General features: G+C 39.8%; 1 protein-coding gene across 2 annotated transcripts in view; it reads right to left on the bottom strand.

Moving 5' to 3' along the window:
- The window catches only part of glra4a (glycine receptor, alpha 4a), a 46,108-nt gene that overhangs the window by 2,183 nt on the left and 22,373 nt on the right, over positions 1-21,552 (bottom strand). Inside the window, exons 2-9 of one of the 2 annotated variants that reach the window (XM_083915652.1) lie at positions 16,190-16,320; positions 13,639-13,706; positions 11,971-12,194; positions 10,238-10,320; positions 6,786-6,923; positions 6,194-6,408; positions 3,966-4,115; positions 1,777-1,887 (exon numbers count right to left, since the gene is read on the bottom strand). In XM_083915652.1, the coding sequence (XP_083771778.1) occupies positions 1,777-1,887; positions 3,966-4,115; positions 6,194-6,408; positions 6,786-6,923; positions 10,238-10,320; positions 11,971-12,194; positions 13,639-13,706; positions 16,190-16,320 (1,120 nt within the window). The remainder of the gene's footprint in view (positions 1-1,776; positions 1,888-3,965; positions 4,116-6,193; positions 6,409-6,785; positions 6,924-10,237; positions 10,321-11,970; positions 12,195-13,638; positions 13,707-16,189; positions 16,321-21,552) is intronic. The other variant, XM_083915653.1, reaches the window with a different exon arrangement.

The raw sequence follows: 21,552 nt of genomic DNA, 5'->3' as shown, positions 1-21,552 counted from the left end.
GGCACTCTTTCTTTTTTTTTGAATGAGACACTGTTCCCGCCCTCTGAAGAGAATATTAATGGACATGCAGCTTAACTCTGACAGCCCTCTGACACTTTGAGAGATTCACTTTAGCAGAGGAAAGTGAAGATGTGCGATCTAAATGAGATGATTAGTAGTCAGTGTGAAGTGCCCTGAAAGCTCTGATCCCTGCATCCCCGCCTCTCACTGACCCTGGCAGCTCTCTGGTACTCTGCCGAACTTCCTATGTCGGTGCTGGACAGACTTGGCATTGAGACGCTACCAGCTCCTGTCAAAGGTCCAATGCTACTAATGTATTTCACAACTGTTTCCACCTGTCTGTTGCTACACAGTATATTCATAGGCCTTTTTTTTTAACAGTCCCCGACCTCTTCCCTTTGATTGCACCTTCACTGTTTAGCTAAAGACTAGGCCGCTAGCACCATTTATTGTAAACTTCCTCCTCTTAACAGTTGCCTGGTTGTCAGTAATTTTATGGTTACTATCTGTTGCCCCTATGACAAATTGCACCATACAACAGGGGGATAGGGAGTTGTAGCTCTTCTAGCATAGCTTAATTATCCCTCCTACTTCTTCCAAAACTATACAGTACATCATGTGCTAAAGTCTAATGGTGCGTTTCTCTAAAGATAATAGGTACTCATCGTCTGTGCTCTCAGCAGCTGAGACTGATTATTCTCCAGAGAGCACAATGTGATAAAGTTACTGTGGAGGTGGCTAGTTATCAGTGACAATCTTGAGTTTTCCTTTGGAGATGTAGAATAATGCTGACAATAAATTAAAAGAATTGTATAAACTGGAACAGTCTGGGAAATGCACACACACCTCCATCTTACCTTTTTCACTAAATGTTGAACTATCTTCTTACTGTGGATACCGGGAATTTAAATGTTCAGTCTTTCTACTTATTATATTTGGCTCTTTAGTGTCTGAATGTTCAGAGCATGTGAGCGAGAGGGAAGATTTTAGATGGAGCGCAGAGCAGATTTTAAAGAAGGTATATCTCCAGCTGTACTGGCACGACTAGATGGACGGAGACCTTGCCCTCTCTCAGGGTGGGTGCCGTTCAACTGATAAATGCAACACCACTTTTTCCCTTTTTTTGGAGCAAGTGTTGAGCGATTTGAGTGGAGCGGACTGAAATGTAGTTGAGTGTGGGGCAATATTGAGCGAAGGGGGAGCAGAAATACTCACTGCTCCACTCTGCTCACAGGCTCTGTTACTGTTTACGTATTCATTATATCATGCTTTTTTTTTTTTACACTTTTTCATCTCCTTTGCTGTTGTAACACTGCAAAATTACTAATAAACTAATTTATTACTACTAATAAAATATTATCTTAAATTGGCCTATTACTAATTAAATGATTAAAATAAATAAAGACCAAACCTTTGTTTTGTCTTAAGTAAATGACAACATTCTTGGAGTTTCCTGAAAAAAGGTATCAAAAGTTGTACAAGGAGAAAACAACAAGGAAAAGGTATGTTGGATTTTAAATTAGCCTTAAAAGCAGGATACACAATCGGAAATAGTAAAGGGCAGTTAGTAACGTTTGGATAAAGGGGCAGAAGGTCAGAAAGCGAGGGCTTTTAGTCACAGGGCGAGATCAGCACAATGAGGGTTTGGATGTGGGAGAGATGCCAGGATATATTCAAGTTTAAGTGAAAGTTGCACGACACAATCAATTTGGAAGGCTGGAGGCATGGGCTAAAATTGGGTTTGAAGGTCAGGGTTGAGATAGGGTTCTTTTTTACCCTGGCACAGGCGCTGCAGTGCTGATTCAGGTTCCTGTAGGTTGAGTTGTTACCGGGGATGTCATTCGCTTTCCGCAACGACTCAACACTCCCAGGCACACTGGAAAAGTCCTCCATTGGAAAAGAAGGTAGACAAATTGGAATAAGAGTTATTGCTCATTATTTCACCATTAGTTGTGAAACAAGCGTTGGGTCATCTGTACTGTTTAATTTATAATTTGTTTTGGACATGGGCCTTTGCATTTTGCTGTGAACAAAAACGCTTCATTTAGATGAAAGACCTACCTGTGCCATGCCAAAAATAAAGCGATTGAACTTCATATTCAAAAAACTAAGTAAAGCAGATGCTCTCAAGTTTTAAATGAAAAAGGCACCACTGTGATGGTGGTAATACAGGAGATTATCTGCGGCTTGATTAGGGAACTGGCTTTGACGATGAATAAAGAATCATCAAGGAGCCAGTTCAAGTTATTTCCATTAAGATTATAAATGGAAACTCTATTTATACTTGCTATAGCTTTTTGGCTGAGACATGTCAAATACAAAGCTGAACGTGCATTGATTTAACCTGGTCAGTCTCGGTTTTTACACCATCAGATTTTTAACCTCTAGTACAACACATCTGATTGTGTTTCAGTACCTCTCAGATGGATAATTTACGACCTGAAACTCCTCAGTGGGAGTAACTGTGTAGCTCATGTGGCCAGGGGAAAGCTTTTCCTCTACAGACCATTGTTTTCTCTCTCCTGTATCGATGCAGGAGGGCAGACTGCCCGATAAATCCTCTGGACTCTTCTGCCTTTGCCATGAGTCTGGGAAGCTGCCCAGTCAGTGAGCTGTTTAATGGGATTTCCAAGATGTCCCGCCTGTTTCTCTTGAGACAAACCTTTCTGTGTCCGATTCTCTCACCTCTCCGTAAACGTTTGTTTTAGTCAACTTACCAGTAGTTTGCCTTGATAATCGCTGTTCATGATATGGAGCCAATTAAAATGATATGGAATTGTTATATACTTATTTTTCAAGGTTACAATTTTAAGGGAATTAAAGAGATAGTTGTAGTTTGTATTTTTTAAGTGGGGTTGCATGAGGTACTTATCAATAGTCTGTGGATTACCTACAGTAGATAGGAGAAGCAGGAGTACAGGCACAAGGCTGAGAAATGTGCTGCTGTGGACAGGGGCAACAGCTAAATGCATTTTGGCTATCAAATAAAAAAGAAATCTGAATCAAAACTTTAAAACACAAAATTCACAGAATCACACAAATAACCAACCAACAGTGGCAGTAAACCAGCAACTTCTGTGTTCTGCAAGGTAAAATAAATGTTTTTGTCAATGGAGTCTGGTTGCTTTGAATAGAGCATAGAGTGCCTTAAGTTCCCCTTTGGTAAAAAGAATCGTAAATATACTAAATATACTAATATATACTGTATACTAATACTTGATCTATTTTTTTGATGGCTTAATTACATTTTGCAGCAGCCCCTGTCCACAGCAGTACATTTCTCAGCTTCCTTGTCGGTACTCCTGCCTGCTTCTCCAAACCTGCCGACTGCCGTCTACTGACTATGGATAAGTACCTCATACAACCACACTCCCTTTAAATGCATGCCTTATTAGAATATGGCACGGAAGAACACTTTAAATATAAACCAGTGTCTGAAGAGACCTATCTAAAGATATTGGTTGTTAATTAGTGCTTGAAATGGATGTTATGGATTACTTATAACAAAACAGTGAAACATTCAGTCAAAGTGTCTCACACTGACCACAAAAGGTCAGAATACAGAAACTCTATATCGGTGTTAAAGCGTTAATGCAGGGATAGGGTATCTCCCTGCTACAGGGTTGGTAGGGTCGACTGTTGCTCTATGTCAAATGTTGTGACAGAGAGAAAGGATCACAAAGGCTTTTCACAGGTCAGTGCTCACAGTGGAAACGAGCTGAACTGAAATGAGCAGATCTGCCTCATGTAATATGACAGCCAGCTCTAGCGTGTTGACGTTGTCAGTTCCTGAATATACAACATCTTACAATAACAAGAGGCTTAAGTCAATGTTATAGAGGCTGACAAGGACTGGAATGTTTGTGTGTGTATGTGTGTTCTTGCTTTTTAAAATCTGGGACAATGTGTGTTTTAAGTGTGTATGTGAGCATGCTTAAGCCTGTGTATGTGTGATTTACACTTACAATTCTTGCCTGCCGCTGCTTTTTTCTCAGCCTGATGAACTCCTTGTGTTGCCTTGAGACAAAGTTAACTGCGGCGTACTCCAGCAGGGCAGCAAACACAAACAGAAGGCACACTGCCATCCAAATGTCAATGGCCTTCACATAGGACACCTGGGAAACAGACAAGGTCGCAGTCATCAACAGCTAATCAATGAGGCCAACCAATAATAAATCCTCGCTAAATCCGTGGGTTGTACACAACCCACCCATTCCTTAGCTCTGGCATGTAATGACACATATCTTTGGGCTGGTCTAGAGTTGTAATGAGTCAGTAGGATGTGGGCAGTTGACACATAGCCATGAGACAGGTCACGACTCGATACTTGAGGGGAGCCCCGGCCGGTTCGAGAATACATGTCACAGCAAATCAGCAACGCCCACTGAGCATGCATTGTGTGGAAACTTCACTCAATTGAGCAGCAGTTTGCTGACTGTCACATATAAAAAAGTGGGTGAAAAAAAACAGCAAAATCGGTAGAAAACTCTGGAAACACATCAGCCATGTGTTAATGACACTTTCACTGCACACACTCATACTCCAGCTGTCACACATCTGAGTCTTTTTTCACTGTGTTAACATCGCACTTAACACCTACTGACTAGGTATTCTAATAATCTTAACATTTTTTGCTTCGGTCGAAATACTATTCATTATAATTAATCTTATTATTTAATACTTTCTTCCATGGTTGTCCGACAAAAACTTTATTTTTCTTGTCAGGCATTTACTTTATTTTGGGAAATAGTCACTGGAAAAACGCATGTGAACAAGATGGTAGCCTGGCAACCAAAAATCTAAGTATAGATTTCATGAAAACCAGTGCCTTTTCTGATTTTCATGAAATCACAAGTTCATTGCAAAAAATCTACTTCTTGCGAAGTCATTTTTGCCTGTAACTTTTATATATTATGATCTTAAAACCTGCAACCTGCCTTCTCTTTTGTTTCAAGATATGGACACTTATTACTCGCAAATTGAGGAAACAAGTTGACTTCAATGGGAGACGGATTGAAACTGTTGCTATACTTGCGGATTGTCTAACTTGTTTGAAGATTTTTCAATCAAATAATACTTTGACTACCTATTTAGGCATCTAAAAACCCTTCAAATGAAATGATCTAAGAAGCAACATGACACCCACACTACAGCCAGAACCTGTGCGTATACATCTCTTTATTTAACAGGGTTTAAAGCCATGTAATTTGGGAACACTGGTTAACTCTGGGTGGGGTAAGTTAAAGAGCAGCACCCCCCGTGCCTCATTGCCACTACTTTAGTTTCATTGAGCAAGGCATTTAGCTCCAAATGGCTCAAAGGGAGCTGCTCAGTGCAGCCCCCCCATTGAAAAAAAAGCACATCAAGCATTTAAACTCTACAACCATCAGTGAGAGTTTACTGGTAATGTAGCACCAGGCCCAAGTGCTGTTGCTATGGTTACCAGCAATCTAATAGACCTTTGCACTGATTTAGAACATCGGTTTGCTGGTCATCTCTTGTCAAGATATTTTAAAACCCATTTTTAGCCAATCAAAAAAAGATATTTATCGTCATGATGGTATAATACAGTCTCTCTTTCGCTCTCTTACCTTCTCCGCTGGGATCCGTGTGCCTGACCCTGCATTTCTTTCACATGCCAGTGTCCTCACCCCGCCTGACCCTTGTTTGACTGCTCCCCCGCTAAACTCTAGCCTTTCAAAATCAGAGACTGCCTCATGCAAAGTCAGCATTTCATGACTAAAGACCACAAATTTCTATGCTTTATACTGTATGCTCCAAAAGGTCATCTTTGTCCAGGGCTCCCTTCAAATGCCTCTTTTACCCAACTTCATTAAACACAACAACCAGTAGACCTTTTGTAGTCCTCAGTATCTGTCTCTTGTTTCGTAGGTTATTTGGGTCAGCCTTGTCAGGATATATCGGGTACAAAAGGTAATATTCTTTCTAAATCATGTATCACTTTCTGGGGAATATGCTGGAGCAACATGCCAAATGGGTCTACAAGTTTCAATCTCTTTACTAGATTGCTCTTCATATAGTTACTGACTTTTATGTTGAGCTGACAGCATTATGTAATGATTACGGTTATGTTTTTGGGTTTTTCTGACCCAAATTTTAAGTCTGTGGCCCAAAAGGTTATTTCGGTCCACATTCTTACATTAGTTAACTGGTTACCAGTCTCCAGACCCACCTTGGGCAGAGAGGCCCTTGAACCAGAGCTCTGCGTGGTCATTGTCAGCACCGTGGTGATGCCCAGACCCACTCTGGCTGGTGCAGCGTCCATGTTTATCCAGAAAGACACCCATGAGAGGATGACGATGAGGAGGGAAGGGATGTACATCTGGATCAAGTAGTAGCCCATTTGACGTTCCAGGTGGAACTTCACCTCAATGCAGGTGAATTTACCTGCAGATGTATAAAATAGTACATTCAACTGTCTTGACATCATTGTTTTTATTGTTTTGGGACCAGAGACCATAGAAGGTAGACATGATAAAGATCATTTTTCGTTAAAGCAACTGTTAATTTACCATACATACAACTGTTAATTTACCATACAGTTTACCATACAGTTTACCATACAGTTCAAAGGTTCAATCGCACCAAGAACCAACAGTTTGCAGCATTCTTGAAGTTGTTGTAGTTGATGAATCTCTATTGCATACCTAACTCTTATTACATGTCCCTGGAGAAGAAATAAGCTGAAGCATTGAAATACAATTTGGCTTTTCACCTCGGGGTCCCTGGTTTTTTCGACACAGAATATAAAATTCATTATGTACCTGTGTTGTAATGCTTAGTGCAGTAACCCAAGTCCTTCTCCTCTTTTAGCACAAACTGGGGGAGGGTGAGATCATCAGCCACCTGAACAGGGTTGTCATCCAGCCACTCAAAGATCAAGTCATTCATGGTGTAACCGACTGCAAAAAGAGAACAGTGAAAACAAAGAGATGATTTTTAGATAAGGGAGAAATAATAAGAAATATCGTCTTTTTCACTTGTAGCTTAGATTATATTGAATAGACTATTAATTCCCCTACTATTCTTCTTTCCATACATCTCAAACCAACATCACAAATTACTTTAGAAAGATAATACATCCCATTATATCACCATGGAATGCATTTTGAAAAATTACACCGATTTGCCAAAGACGGGTATACGATGCTCTATAGTTCATTATTTCCCCTAGACACTCCCTAATATACAATATCTTAGACATATGTAATCTTAATAAAACATCACATTACTTGCAACTTCACTCAATCATTTCAACATTATACTAATAATATTTCATCAATGATTCCACAAGTAAACATCAAAACAAGGCTGTATATTGGTTACTAACTATGAAGGAGAAATGCATCAGTCACAGAATATAACATTTCTTGTTGCTGTAATGATCAGGAATATAATCTCTGCACTAGCTGTTAAATATTCTTATTCTTGTGATTCTCCTCCCTTTCCACCTCCTCCTTAACCTATTTTCTGTCCTACACAACTCTAGCTGGGATCTTGTAAATATAGTATAACATCTGTGCATGAGAAACCTCAAACCTTGGCTAATGAGACCCAGAGAGGGAGTATGAAACTTGGAAGGTTGTGGTGAAATAATGAAGCTTTTGCCCATCTGTCCAACTACCAGCTCCTCTCTGCCATCGTGTTTGTCACAGTAAAGGTCACCCACCAATGCTCCAGTCATGTTGTTGTGGTTGCTTGAAGGTTACAGAATAAAGGGGGGACATGAGGAGCATATCTGCCTATGACAGTGGGAAATGCTGTATGTACTACTGAACTGATAAGTGTAATAACAGTCATTTCTAAACTGTAACATAATGGCATATTAATTTTTGCAATCCACTCAAAAAGTCAGTATTTTTGCTTCCACACATGATTTCCCTTTTCAGAGGGTTACACTCCTTATCATAACTACCTCATTATAAGTATATTAAAAATGCATGTCACATACAAGAACAACACAGAATTTCTCGCACATCTGAATAAGACTGATCTCCACTGGGAACCTGTAGGGCCGGAGTAACAAAGGCATCAATTATTCAAGATGTTATACTCAATCACGCCCACACGCCTGGAAAAACAACACAACTAAAACACGCTTATCTTGTTCATGAGGAGAATTCACTGTCATTCACACATCCTGCAGCAAGGTGAATACCAACGCTTTCCTAAGATAATGAAATGGTTTCTCTTTCTTCTGCCAGCTACAGCTATGAGGCATCAAAACATAACTGCCATAATATTTAAGGAGCAATAAAAATTAAATTCATAAAGCAGAATGTCTGGAACATCTCAGCATGTAGATTAATGACTAACATTCTGTCTTGTTTTTTCATGTTAAAAGTCACGATCTTAGTGCAGCCACGGTTATGCTTAAGACTAGAGTCTTGCTTTTCACTGACTGATGGTATAAGTTACAAAGTGGATTTGAGGTTACTGGACACCAATGTCTCAAGGTAAAGAGACGTGGTCCAAGCTGAATAACTGGAGCTCTGACGTGTCAGTATAAGGCAAAATTGTATTGTTGGTTCTATCTATACATCTATAGAAGCCCGTGGAATGAAAGGCCAGAAAAGGCCTTGGCTCAGTCAAACCCCAAAGATAACTCTCGTTTTTCTTTTTTCATCACCCGCTTCCTGCTATCTCGTGTTTCTGCAGCTCCAAGAGTGGCAGTAAAACCTATAATGTCCTCTTAACATCGAGCACTAGCCAAGGTGATCACACCCTTGGGTGGTGTACTAGCACTTGTCAACACAAGGCCAAGTATCCTCACCAGGCCTTTAATCAGGAATGATTACGTCTCCCCTAATGGCGGTGCGATGTGATACACTTACCCAAACACATACACACACACTGCTGCGTTAAGCACACATCTGTTTGCTTGAGTCATCTCCCTTACACTTCCACAGGGTAAAATATCTTTATATTTTTGTTTTTATTCTGCAATGTATTAGATATTTTTTATCTGTTTGTCCCTGAGTTAATTTGCAGAAATAAATCATGCTGCCTTCTCTACAAAGAGGGAATAACTAGCTCTATACAAACCAATTCCTCTCATTCTTATTGAATCAGATAAGGACGTAGGTAGAGATAGCAGCATTCAACTCCACATATTTATTTGTTAGAGCTACTTCTGTAAAGGTGCAGTGGCTTCAAGCTATGAGGACTCCTTCTGTTTCCTCCTTTTTGCAACACATACAATGCTGTTGTCCCTAAAACGGGAAATAAGGTCACCTCTGGGCATAGGAGGTGGGTCACATATAATAAGAGACACAAAATTAAAGTTTCATTATTTATATCTTGGAAATTGAGGGCAGATGCTATCTCTGCTAAAGGCAAGGTAAGACTGAAAGGCGATAATAATATTCTTCTCCCACATTATATCAATTTAATAGCCTTTTTAAAGGCTTCAAGTGCCTTTTTGTACATTTCTTGAAGACTCCAGTTTTAATAAATGTACAGCAGATGCGAATAAGTACAGAATGGTAAACAAGTGACTCTGTTAGCTAAGCCGCACAACATCCCTTACTGTTGCTATACATATCAAGCTTTTTACAATGAAAAACGTTTTATTTAGTAATTCCCCCCCAAAAAATGGGTCCTTGATCTCAGAAATGGCAGATAAAACCATGCTTTTCATTTATAGTCAGCAAGTGTTGATTTTGTCTAAACAGTCAGCTGGGGATAGCTTAATGAGCTAATGTTAGCTTCATACATTGGTTGAAAACACTGACTCTGGGTGACTTAATTTGTTAAAGCTGATTTGTAGAGCGTTTTAGCACGACAACTAACCAATGTGTTTGGTGAGAGATGTTTAGACGTCTCTGATCTAGTAGCATCCATGACTGGCATCCACATGGTGGTGAACAGGGCTTTTTCTTAATGTAGAACTGAACTCCACAAAATAATGTACCATGAAATATCCATTAGTTAACTATATAGCTCATCATGCTGCTAGTCTTTGTGGCTTACATTAGAGCAGACAAACAAACGCTTAGTCCATTCCTTACACTTCTGCTCTTGTATTTTTGTTTTTGAAGAACGTATGTGAATATGTCCCCGATAATGACACAAATTTAAAGTTATGATACAGTTGCCTATGTCTTGGAATAAAGAAAGATTGGGCACTTTACAAGCAGGCAAAAGGTGGAAATCAGGAAGAAGGGGGTGATGGAAGGAGGTAAATGAGACAAGAGGAAGAAAGAAGAAGACTCACAGCTTTCAAGCTGCATTGTACAGGTCTGAATGTCCATTGGGAAATTCTTCAAGTCCATGGGGCAGGACAGGACAAGAGTAAGCCTGAGATAGAAAAAACAGATTGGAAGAAAGCAGAGGAGCAAGAGGGGAAGTCAAAATGCACAAAAGGGCTCAAGGAAAATACAACAAAGCACAAGGAGAGATGAGGACTAACCTATTACAAGAGCAGATGAATGAATCTGGGAAAGCTGCTTCGTTTTGCAAAGTAGGATATGAAACAGGAGTAGGGAGTAGCTCATTTGTTTGATTCAATAACATTGGCCAAGTGAAAAAACTAAACTGATTTTTCTGTTTTTTTAAAAAGTAGATTGGAAAAACCTATTGAGTTACTCTACCATCCAATTGCTTGTCACACCACAGTAATGGTAAAGTAATTGTAGGCATCCGTGCTTTTATTTGTTGTGATGTTGATGCATTAAGCCTTTACAAAATCCTCAGAAGAGAGAGAGAGAGAGAGAGAGAGAGAGAGAGAGAGAGAGAGAGAGAGCTATTTGGGAATCTGTCTGGAGGAAAACTGTGTAATTACCTGCTGTAATGCATCGCCTAGAGGCGAGACAAGAGCCGCCAGCCGTATACTCACGGGCACCCATTTGCTACGGTGTTATGATGACACAATATCTTTTTCACCAGCTAAAGAACAAACTACAAACACTCAAGTGATCGATTTTCCTAACACTGGATTAATGGTATCACACAAAAAGATGTTTGATCCATAATTACAAAACATAGTTATTAAGCATATCTAAATGTAGAGAAAGTAGTAGAAATAAAATTCAATCCTGTTAAAATGTATAAATATCCTCTTAACATAATCTTTTATAAACAACATATTTTACATGAAAGCACCCAAAAGAGGGCTTCCAAGACTTACTTGCAAAATTATGTTTGCCCACCTTCAGTCCACATGTAGGCTTGGTTAGATTTCCAAGATCAATCAGTTTAAAGTTGTAAAATGTGGGTATTACAAAGACGCCATGTCCTCCAATGTTAAAGTTTAATATAAGGGCACAGAGTTCCTTCCAATATTGGGGCAGGGGGACACATTAAGTGGAGGTCTGGGGGCCTCCCCCTTATTTCCTGCATTTGGGTCGAGTTTTATGCACAAATTCATGGTGTATTTATGTAAAGTGGCTCTCTACACTCATGGTTTAATAAGCTAAATTTCCTATCCAGTGTAGAATGTCATTTAACAAACAGATTTGGCACACTTGACATTTCCGTGACCTGTGGTGCACCTAAGTGGGCGGAAAGGTGCAGTTGGGAATTTGTGATTGACAATTCAATTTAATCAGCTGCAATTGTGGTCAAGAGGTAATGTATGAGTGTGCTTTGTTTGCCATCTGCCTGCATGGACCAAACTAAGTTGCACTAATTTTCTTCACTTACATGGAGAGATGTTCCCAAAATAGACTCCAAAATCCCAATTAAAAATACTGCTCATTTTCAAGGTAAAGAAGTATTTTATAAATATACGAAAATGTTCATTTTGTGTAATAATACTGATTCACCAGTAGCCTCTTAGAGTAAGACAAAAACCATTAGATATCAAAGCCTTTGAATGAATGACATGGATAGGATTTTACACACCAGACAGCAGCTACATCTCGATTAAACCTCTTATGATCTCCACCTGGCCATGCCAGAACTCAGCGGCTCCAATCTTTAAGTTTTAGGATTATTATCTGTGGTTACCTGATACTGTACAGAACGCTGCCATCTTGGAAAATCCGTAGCAGCTTGTTATCTGTGGTGACCTCGTGGAAATTGGCTCCTTTCTCGTTTGCAAAGAATAGATCAGGTTTCCAGATAGAGTCCAACATGGACGGATCAAGATCAAGGGAGTCGTCGGGGTATTCACTGTACGCCAGGCGAGGGTCGTTCCATTTTTGCCGTAGAAATACATTGAGCCTATAGTCCTGTGGAAGAACTCAGGGTAGTTAATGGAAAATATATCATCGGTGCAGGTTGTAGTACAGATGGTGAGCTTAGAAGTGGATCATTCTGCGGCAGGGATTTAGAAGTTTCCGGGAACGTTCTGTTACTGGCTGCTACTGGAGTCCGATCTAACTGATAATGATTTTAAGACGATGTTGTACTCAGATGAAACTATGATGAAACTTTGAACACTTACCTTACTTCGATGGAATATCACTTTAACGTCTAAATCTACAAAAATGTATTTCTTCTTTGTTTCATATGCGATGATATAATCTGCATGGTAAATACATACACTATTATGTAAATATGTCCATTGTGCTTTATTTCCTCATTGATTTGTTTTTGGGCAGCATCAAATTTGTGGTTTGCTGTTTACAATAAGATATTCTGGGAGGATTTGAGGCAGTCAAATTGTTTATTGTTAGTAGAAAAATGGCATTTTCTCAGACCGTAATGGTCTACTTTAAAAATAATCCTGTAAATAAAATAAAAAATCTCCCAATGATAACGACTGGTGCAATCACTGGAGTTACAACAGATAATCCATCTTTGTAATGTAACCTCAGTGGTTCAGAATAATTAAGGCATCACTCTTGTTGAAATACCCCTGCCTTACCATATTCATCAGATTTTCCAAAAGTAACTGAGTACTGTTTGTTCAACCATTGCAGCCATGTTGTGCTGCTGGTGAGCAGAGGGTTGGCAATGCAAGCCATGCCAAGGACAAGTACCGAACACAATCCCTCCTGCCTGCAGCCAGCATACATGAGTAATTCAATTAGAATTCTAATCTGTGCAATTAATTCAGAACTCATCTTTGAGCACTGCACATTGTTCCCTTTTCTTGCTTGTTCACTTCATTTATCAGAATAAAAGCATGCTTCACCAGCGCATTCATTGAGTGTTATCATTCTCTGGGTTGTCCTGACCGGAGGTCTGACCCTCCGGGCCTCCCTCAGACACCTTTTAAACAGTTCACTTTTGTATTGTGCTGACCCAGCAGCTACAGTATAACACTGTAAATGCACACTTGAGGACAGCCATTCCTGCCTGAATCCCCCGTTCTCTCTGCTATATCCCTTTTCATCCTTTTTCTCAATTTTTCATTTTAATTGCGGAGTGGACAGTTCATTATCAGCATGTCAGTGACCCATTGGTCTCTGAAGGTTGCACTTTTATGCTCCAGGAAACACACAAATGAGGGAACAGCTTCAGCACAGAGTGGATTAGCAAAGAAGTGAAAGAAAGAGGATGAAGTGTTTGAAGATTTCTATATAAATCACAGGAGATATAACTAAAGCAATACAAATCATAATCTATGATCATATTTTAAAACAAATAAACCACCATTAGATTTTTAAACATAATAATGCCACTATACACATTTGTCTCTAACATTATCAATCTCCCTGGTCTTCTTACCATTGTGGTTTCTGTGATGGACCCAAAGCTGTTGATGAAAATATTACAGGTGACATTCACAGCTGGGCCTGAGGAAAGAAAGAAAACAGACAGAATTGACACATATTTTCCCCTCATGAGATCACACCACATAACAAGCATACCTATTATATTGTAGATCTCCTTATGGCTTTTCAAGATATACAGCAGTTCCTTCATTCATTTTCATCCAATACAGTTATAATGGCTAAAAAATGTTGCTGTGTATGCTCCAGTTCTGCTGTTGAAGAGCCTGCTCTTAAAGACTTTCTACAGGTGTAATCATAGCCAAAAAAACATTGGGATTGTTCAAATTTGGGTTCTGAGAAAACCCTCAGTGTGCAATACTGACTTTTGAATTACGTTTATATGTTACGACTTTTTCTTTTTCTTTTACTTTTTTTTTTTTACTCCAGTAGTGTTAAAAGAGCCTACGACTTAAAATTTTTAAATGCAAATGACTGCTTTCATTTAATGAGAATTGCGTTTTTATCATGATGAGGCCTTTTGACAAATTTTCACTGTCAAAATATTTTATTAGTTTTTCTCTACAAGTATCTTCCATACAACATCCTGTCATCAGCACCTACAGCTTGGCTTACGCTCATGGCTTTGATCAAAGCACTTGGTTAAAGTCAGAGAAGACCGTGGTCTTAGTTTAAATAATGTTTGGACGGCCCGTTGACCAGCCGGCTGACTTTTTGTCCTTCAGAGTGTGTAGTGGATATAAAGCTACCATGAATAAAAAATATACATATAAAGAAAACAATATGAAGAATCCATTTTTGCCAATCATAACATGCTAGCTTATTGGGAGAGTACACACGAGTCCCCCTTTTACAAAAAAATGCCTGTATTATGATAATCCCAGACAGTTTGGGGTAATAAGCGTGCAGTTTTGCTGGTGCAGTACAAATGTGTTATTTTCATCTTGTCTAAAATGGTGTAATTGAATATTTCTGCACACTGGGGTTAGAGCATTTTGCTCCCTATCCAATCACAGAAAAATGCAATTCTTAACCATGCAAAAATGGTTAAATTTTGCAAACCTGTGTTACAAATGGTGTCAACCCAAAAATTGAAAGTATGGGAATGGCCATCATCATGTGCAGACATAATGCTCTAAGCCCTTATACACTCTAAACTTTTGGCAAAGCAAACTGAATAGGCGCCTAACCAGAAACAATGATTATTATATATTTATGATTACAAGGACTTTACACACGGTGCTGAGTTGCATCTCAAATTAATTGTTTTTCCAACTTTCAGATGATGTATATCACTTCTGTGTGGTATCCCTGCTCCCCACCCTCACCCCTCTAAAAAAAAGGCAGACTGCTAAAAGGGTTTGTATTGAAAATGTCAATAGTGACTTGAAGTATGGAAGAATATGTATGTACTTATCAGCAGTTAACCAAAACCATGATCTTTTCCAAACTTAACCAAAGTGCTTTTCTTGTCTAAAAACAGATTTTCAAAATGTGAAGTGCGCCTCCCCAGAGGGACACGAAAGGAGAGATGTGAGGCAAAGCTGCAGAGGTAAAAGGGACAGGTGCATGCTAGTGTTCTACAAACAACGGGAAGTTGTTTTTTGTTGTGTGGCTCATTGATTTTGCCAGCTTATCAACCCTGTCAGCAGCTGGAGCAGCAGCAGCGGCAGCAGCAGCTGTGACATACAGCTCAAGGAGGCAATTAAGGTACTGATTGAACATGAATTTGCGTCAAAAACATACTCCTTCTTTGTGTCATAACACGGTCACATCTGACCACACGATACACATAATTATATTCAGTACACTTCACAATAATCCTGTTTTTAAAGTCTAACTGAACTCCCACTTTATCATCTTTCAGTCAAGAATAATGTAAACTTTAATCTTACGGTTAATGCATTGTTCAGTGTGCTGCAGCTGAGTAGCTAATTAGCTATCTAGACTGCAAAGTGCCTTTGCATTGCAAAACTAGGGGGTGCCATCGTGAAACCAAACTATATAAACCTCTCCCTTTTGGTTTCTGTTTTTTTTTTTTTTATCAGGATGCTGCCACAGCTGTCATGTTGAAGGGGGGTCCACACTATCAGAAAACATTGCCTAGACTTAACAATATGCAGGACTCCCTCCCTATGATGTAGCACTTCCTTAACTGGAAGCAAAAAACATTACAATTAGATTACATTACAATACACAGGCAGCAACCGTGTTTCCTTCAAAACATAATAATGGAGACAGCGTTGCTGTGTGTGTGTAAGTAAAAGTAGCTGGCCGTCACCATAGAGAGTTAATCAGATGTTGAACTAACAGTACTGTGTGAAACCAAACAGGGTAAAAAGGTAGACAAGCTGATGAAATATTTATACTGGAAGGCTGGAAATCTCAAAATCATATCAGAGTATCTAGCAGAACAGCATACAGCAAATACACATGAGAATGGTCAGCTGTTTAGATTTCACAGCACAGATCCACTGCTCCTTGTTTTGTTTTTTGGGGTTTTCTTGAAGGCTACTGTGATGGTCTGGCCTTGGCATGTGCTGTACCTTTGAAGTTGGGTCTGATGCGGGCATCATATCCTGATGTTTTCCCCATGAGCTTGTCCAGGAAGTCAGAAGGCGACAGCTGTGGTCCTGCCCTGCCGGGGGGCTTTATCTCCTCCTTACAGGAGCTAAGTCTGACGTTACCCAGGGAGGGAGAGACAGGGGAACAAATACAAAGAGAAAGAAAAGAGAGAAGATTTGAGAAACTGCAGAGGAGTGAGTGTGTGTATGAGAGGTAACAGTGGGGGTGGTGATGAAAAAATAATGAGAATCCAACAGAATGAGAAGCCAATAGCTATCACCAAGTCAGTCATCAGCAAAGAATACCCAGTGGTGGACGGGGAAATGTGTCTGAAAAATTACGAAGAATGGCTTGCCTCAGCTGGCAACTAAAAACTTATCTATTTCATATCATATGTAAGACTGATTGTAGCTGTTAGGCTCTTACAACAGAGAAGCAAAACAGAACCAGAGGTAAACTTGTCCCTCTCCTGTGCTTCCCACAGCTTGTGGCTTAGCAGGGGTAAGGTTTGACAGATTGATGACTCAATTGTAATGCTATGAATGTCACACTGGGGAAAGGAAGGAGTTGATACAAGTTCCAGTGAGGCTCGGGCAGCCTATGACAGGAATAACCAACAGGCCAGAGTGAAAGTAAGAAGAGAAAGGGAGACAGTCAAAATTTTAAAGAAAAAACAAAGAAGAAGAAAATGTTCATAAAAGATTTGATTTATTCCTTGCCCCTGATGTAGCACAGCTCATTGCACCCTTTGCTTTTGATTCTCATGAGTGAGTGTAGCCAGTCACTGATCCACCAATCTTACGGCCTCTTAGCTGTATTTAGAGCCACATAAACTGCATCGTAAGGGGCTACAGGATCAAGAACTATGTGGAAGATATTTTTGGCACGTCAAAAGTAAAGCTGAGCTGATCCTAAGATATCTTCCACTACATGTAGGCAACAGTTTGGAATTGTTTAGAAATAAAGCTATGTAATGGCTATCATTATGAGTACTTCACTGTGTTATGATTCTGGTTAAATATGCAGAGTATGTGAGTATATCTCCACAGAATATCTAGCAACAGTATATTTTAAAGGGGTTTACTTAAAAAAGATCATTTTGCCATTAGATTGCTCACTGACACAACTAAATTTTGAGTGTCCTTGCTCATCCATGTTTTGTCAATGCTTACAATGAATGCAGCCATCTGTGTAAATCAATCAAGGCATTACTAAGAGTTAAGTGCTGTGTTGGCATAATTATACTGTAAGACGATCCACAGAGTGAAAACTCTGCCAGAACCAAACAATTCAACATCTTGTAAGCCTTCAGGTTGCGTCAAGACCACATCTAATTAGCATGATAACAAACAAACAGCTATCACAGTAACATACCAAATTTCATTGCTAATCATCCAGTAGAGTACATCCCTGGAGCCACACCACTAGTACTGTATGGCTAAAAATAACACAAGCACCCAGCACCTTTCGTTGATTCTCCCAGAGGAGCTGGGCCCATATTTCAGACTTTCTCAGATTATAAAGCTCAACTCTCACCGGTCCCCTGACTCCAGTCCACTGCTTCTGGCTAAAGCCCACTCTGTAGTGTTGCTCATATTGCTTTCATTGCTGTCTCTCCCTCTCTCACACACCCAGTTATAAACTCACACAGGCACAAAGGAGATTGATTGATGGTCAGACTCAAACGCTTACAGAAAGCCATTGATAACAAACTGTCTGTCTTGGGTTGTGCTTGTATTACAGATCAACACAAAACAATAAAACACCCTGCTTGGTCTTGAGTGTGAATTTCTTTGACAGGTTGTCACAATAACTTAATGAATGTATTTTGAAACAGCCAGCTGATGAGAGAGGTCCATTATATGACATTTGTGTAAATGTGTGTATGTGTATGTGTGTGTGTGCATGTGTAATAACAACAATCACAAACAGAAGTGACACTAGGCTATTTCTAAATAAATATAGTGCACAACAGTTAATTGAAGAATTATTATCTGCAGTTTATAGTGACTATAAAACTACCAGTGTAAGTGCAAGTGGCTCCTTTAGAACCCTTCAAAGCTAAATTATGTGGTTCTTTGTCTGAGTGATTCAATTATTAAGATGCTCTTTGCTGACATTTAATGAGGCTGACCTTTTTGCTTTCCCCTATGCCCCTTTCATTTGAGAATCTGTGCCAGACTGCTGTCGAGAATACGTAACAACCCTTTCTTTCCTTTCAGAGCAAGTTTTGGCTGTCACTCTAGTTAGTAAGTGGCTTTATTTGGCTTTCACAGCAAAGCTGAATCAAAGCTGAAATTTAAGTGTGTGTATAGACAGACTTCCAAGTAGGAAAACACAGAGGTTGTTATATAAATGTAGAATTCAAACAGATGCATTTAGACATTGAGTCTTTAGAATTTCATTATGCAAGCCAAACTACTGCATATATTTTCGTCTCTCTGAGGAGAAGTGTAAATAGACAGTCAAACATTTATTTTTGGCATCCTTTGCAGATATATACCTGCAAATGAATCACACACACACACACACACACACACACGCACACGCACACGCACACGCACACACTAAAAGATTCAGTACTTCTATTCAGGATGGAGTTTGTATGGCAGTTGTTTATCACCCCGTGCTCACCTAAACTCAAACGAGTGAAGTATACACCTATGAAAGGGAAGCTCTCTTATGACAAACCTGTCAGGGCTGTGCTGCAGATCGACCATGGGAAGCCACTGTACGAGCAACTCATCTAAAGAGCTACTCTGCATTTGATTGGCGTTTCACTCCACCTGGCTTTATGAAAAACATTTGTCAGGCATTCATTTTAATCAAAGTACCTGTACACATGACCAATCGTTAGTCATTTTCTGCAAACATGGATGCATGGCCATGGATGCGTTGTTTTCCAATTTTTCCTCACAGAAAAAGGCTCAGTTTTGAAAATTCAATTTTGTCCACAATCATGACAAACATTGTTTATAATAGGTGCTGAACCAAAATCATTAGGTAAAGAGACCTCATCAAGGTGGGCCAAGACAAATTATACATGTATTCAACCCAACCCTAGCACCAGACAAAAACAACGTTTTGTTTTTTTCCCCAGCCTCACAACATAAAGGAAACACTAGTTCCTACATGGGAAAGAAGCAAAAAATGCTCCAAAGTTAGGCCAGACTGGTGGCTGGAGAGGTGCCAGTTCATCTCCTGGGCACTGCTGTGGTGCTGTTGAGCAAGGCACCGAACCCCCAACTGCTCGGGGCGCTGGTCACTGGCAGCCCCCTCGCTCTAACATCTCTCCATTAATTGCATGTATATAGGTCCTGTCTGTGCATGTGTGTGTATTCCGGGCCTGAGTATGTGTAACATGAATAACAATAATAGAGTGAAAAAATTGAATTTCCCCGTTGCGGGACTAATAAAGGAATTCTTCTTCTTCTTCTTCTTCAAAATTTTGGCGAGAGAAAAACTGGCATGGCTATTTTCAAAGGGGTCCCTTGACCTCCCACCTCAAGATATGTGAATAAAAAGGGGTTCTGTGGGTATCCATGAGTCTACCCTTTATAGACATGCCTGTGTTGTGCTAATCTCATTCAGTTTGGGGCAAAAGCTATGTATTTTGTCATGCAGTATAAATGTGTTATTTTTACCTATTCTAAAAATGGTGTATTTTAATATATCTGCATGTCTAAACAATCTAGGAACTGCATAAATGGGGTATGATTGGAAAGCTAAGTCTCTTGTGGATTCAGTGAGCCTATTCAAATTCATGTGTATTCACAACATAAAGAGTACACTACGTCCTGCATTGGCACTGAATGTTGGCACTGGATTTAAACAATGGGTGTATGTAGAATCATTCAATATGGATATAATTCCTACAGTTACTGGCTGTTGCAGCTTGTTAGAGATGCATGTTCGGGTCCCAGTTACATTATGACATAAAGTAAAAAGTCCTGTCAATAATATCTAATGTTGGATTTCTGTGACCAGACAGCTCAGACAAGGAAGGACAGCCTAACCGGTGCCTGTTTCCTAAGTACTGCATCATTTAGTTAAAAGCAATATGTGACCATACACAGTGAAATAAGCTGAAGCTGTCATTCTACATACAGTACATACGGCTCAAATGTATAAAGATGTACATGGACTGGGGAGAGGGCGTTGAGAAAACGAGGTCAGCAAGATACCATCATTTCTTTACATCTGCAAAATTGCCTGTTTCCACAGTTTTTTTCTTACAGCTATAAGCCTGTGTTTACAACTGCGGACACACATGAATGCTAAATGCTTGTCTTGGCTACAACATTGGTTGATTAGTTTTCACTTAGAAACAACAAGGAGCATTGTTGTCCATAAGTTGTCATCTTATTCTCTTTAACCTCACTGAGTCTCAAATTTGGAAGTAACCGATGAAAATGATCTCTAATTAGATGGGATTCTGTCCAAGGAGCGCAAACATATCCTTTTAATTGCTTTTTCATTAAGAAGCTGGTGATCAGAAAGGCACATCATATCTCAGTATGGCTGTTCTTTGGTTTCCTACAAGAAAGCACTGGGGGATATCGCGCCCATTAGACATCCATGCATGAACATACCATCTTTTTTAGTGCCATTAGCATAATGGGAAATTGAACAAAACTGCTCTTGCTGCCTGTTGAAACACATTGCTCTAATTTCCTACTTGTCAAATTGCCCTTAACACCCACTTGAGCCTTAGGTACTGCTCTCATAGAAGCACTCTCCCTTTGAGGTTGAATGCAGGGCTTCTGGACAATCAATGCAACTTTCTAGCATGCCCACCATAACATACAAGTTGACTCATGCTAGTGACAGGCCTGTTATTAAACTACATTCAACCACAGCATGCTTCATGGTAATACACTGATACTTCAATGACCTGTGCAGTCCTCGTCTTCACACTACTGTATGTGATAACCTCTGGCTACTTCTGTCTTGTTTTGATCAATAGGCTCATAGGAGAATGGGATTTGGAGCACAATGCAATTTACACTTGCACATCTATCTTCAATGACATGACCACTGCCACTCCTGCACAGTGACACCTCTAGATATGGAAGCATAGGATGCTTTTCTCATATGAACTCTGGACAATGTCCAACGAATCATGTGGGGTACTGTCGAAAGTTGCCCTTTCACACAAGTGCCACACAACAGGAGATCTGGAGTATGTGTGGTTTAGGTCAGGGGTGGCACCTGAGTAGAGCGTGCTGGAGGCAGGATATGACGTGGATTACACGGTGTTCATGTAGGCTGTTCGTAATTTGGTTTTAAACAGGCGAGTCCCTAATGTCGGGCAGCCCTTACCAGAAGTCCCCAAATCCCATAG

This window comes from Echiichthys vipera, assembly GCF_963691815.1.
Source record: "Echiichthys vipera genome assembly, chromosome: 6".
Lineage (NCBI taxonomy): Eukaryota > Metazoa > Chordata > Actinopteri > Perciformes > Trachinidae > Echiichthys > Echiichthys vipera.
This window is presented reverse-complemented; position numbering and strand designations above follow the sequence as displayed.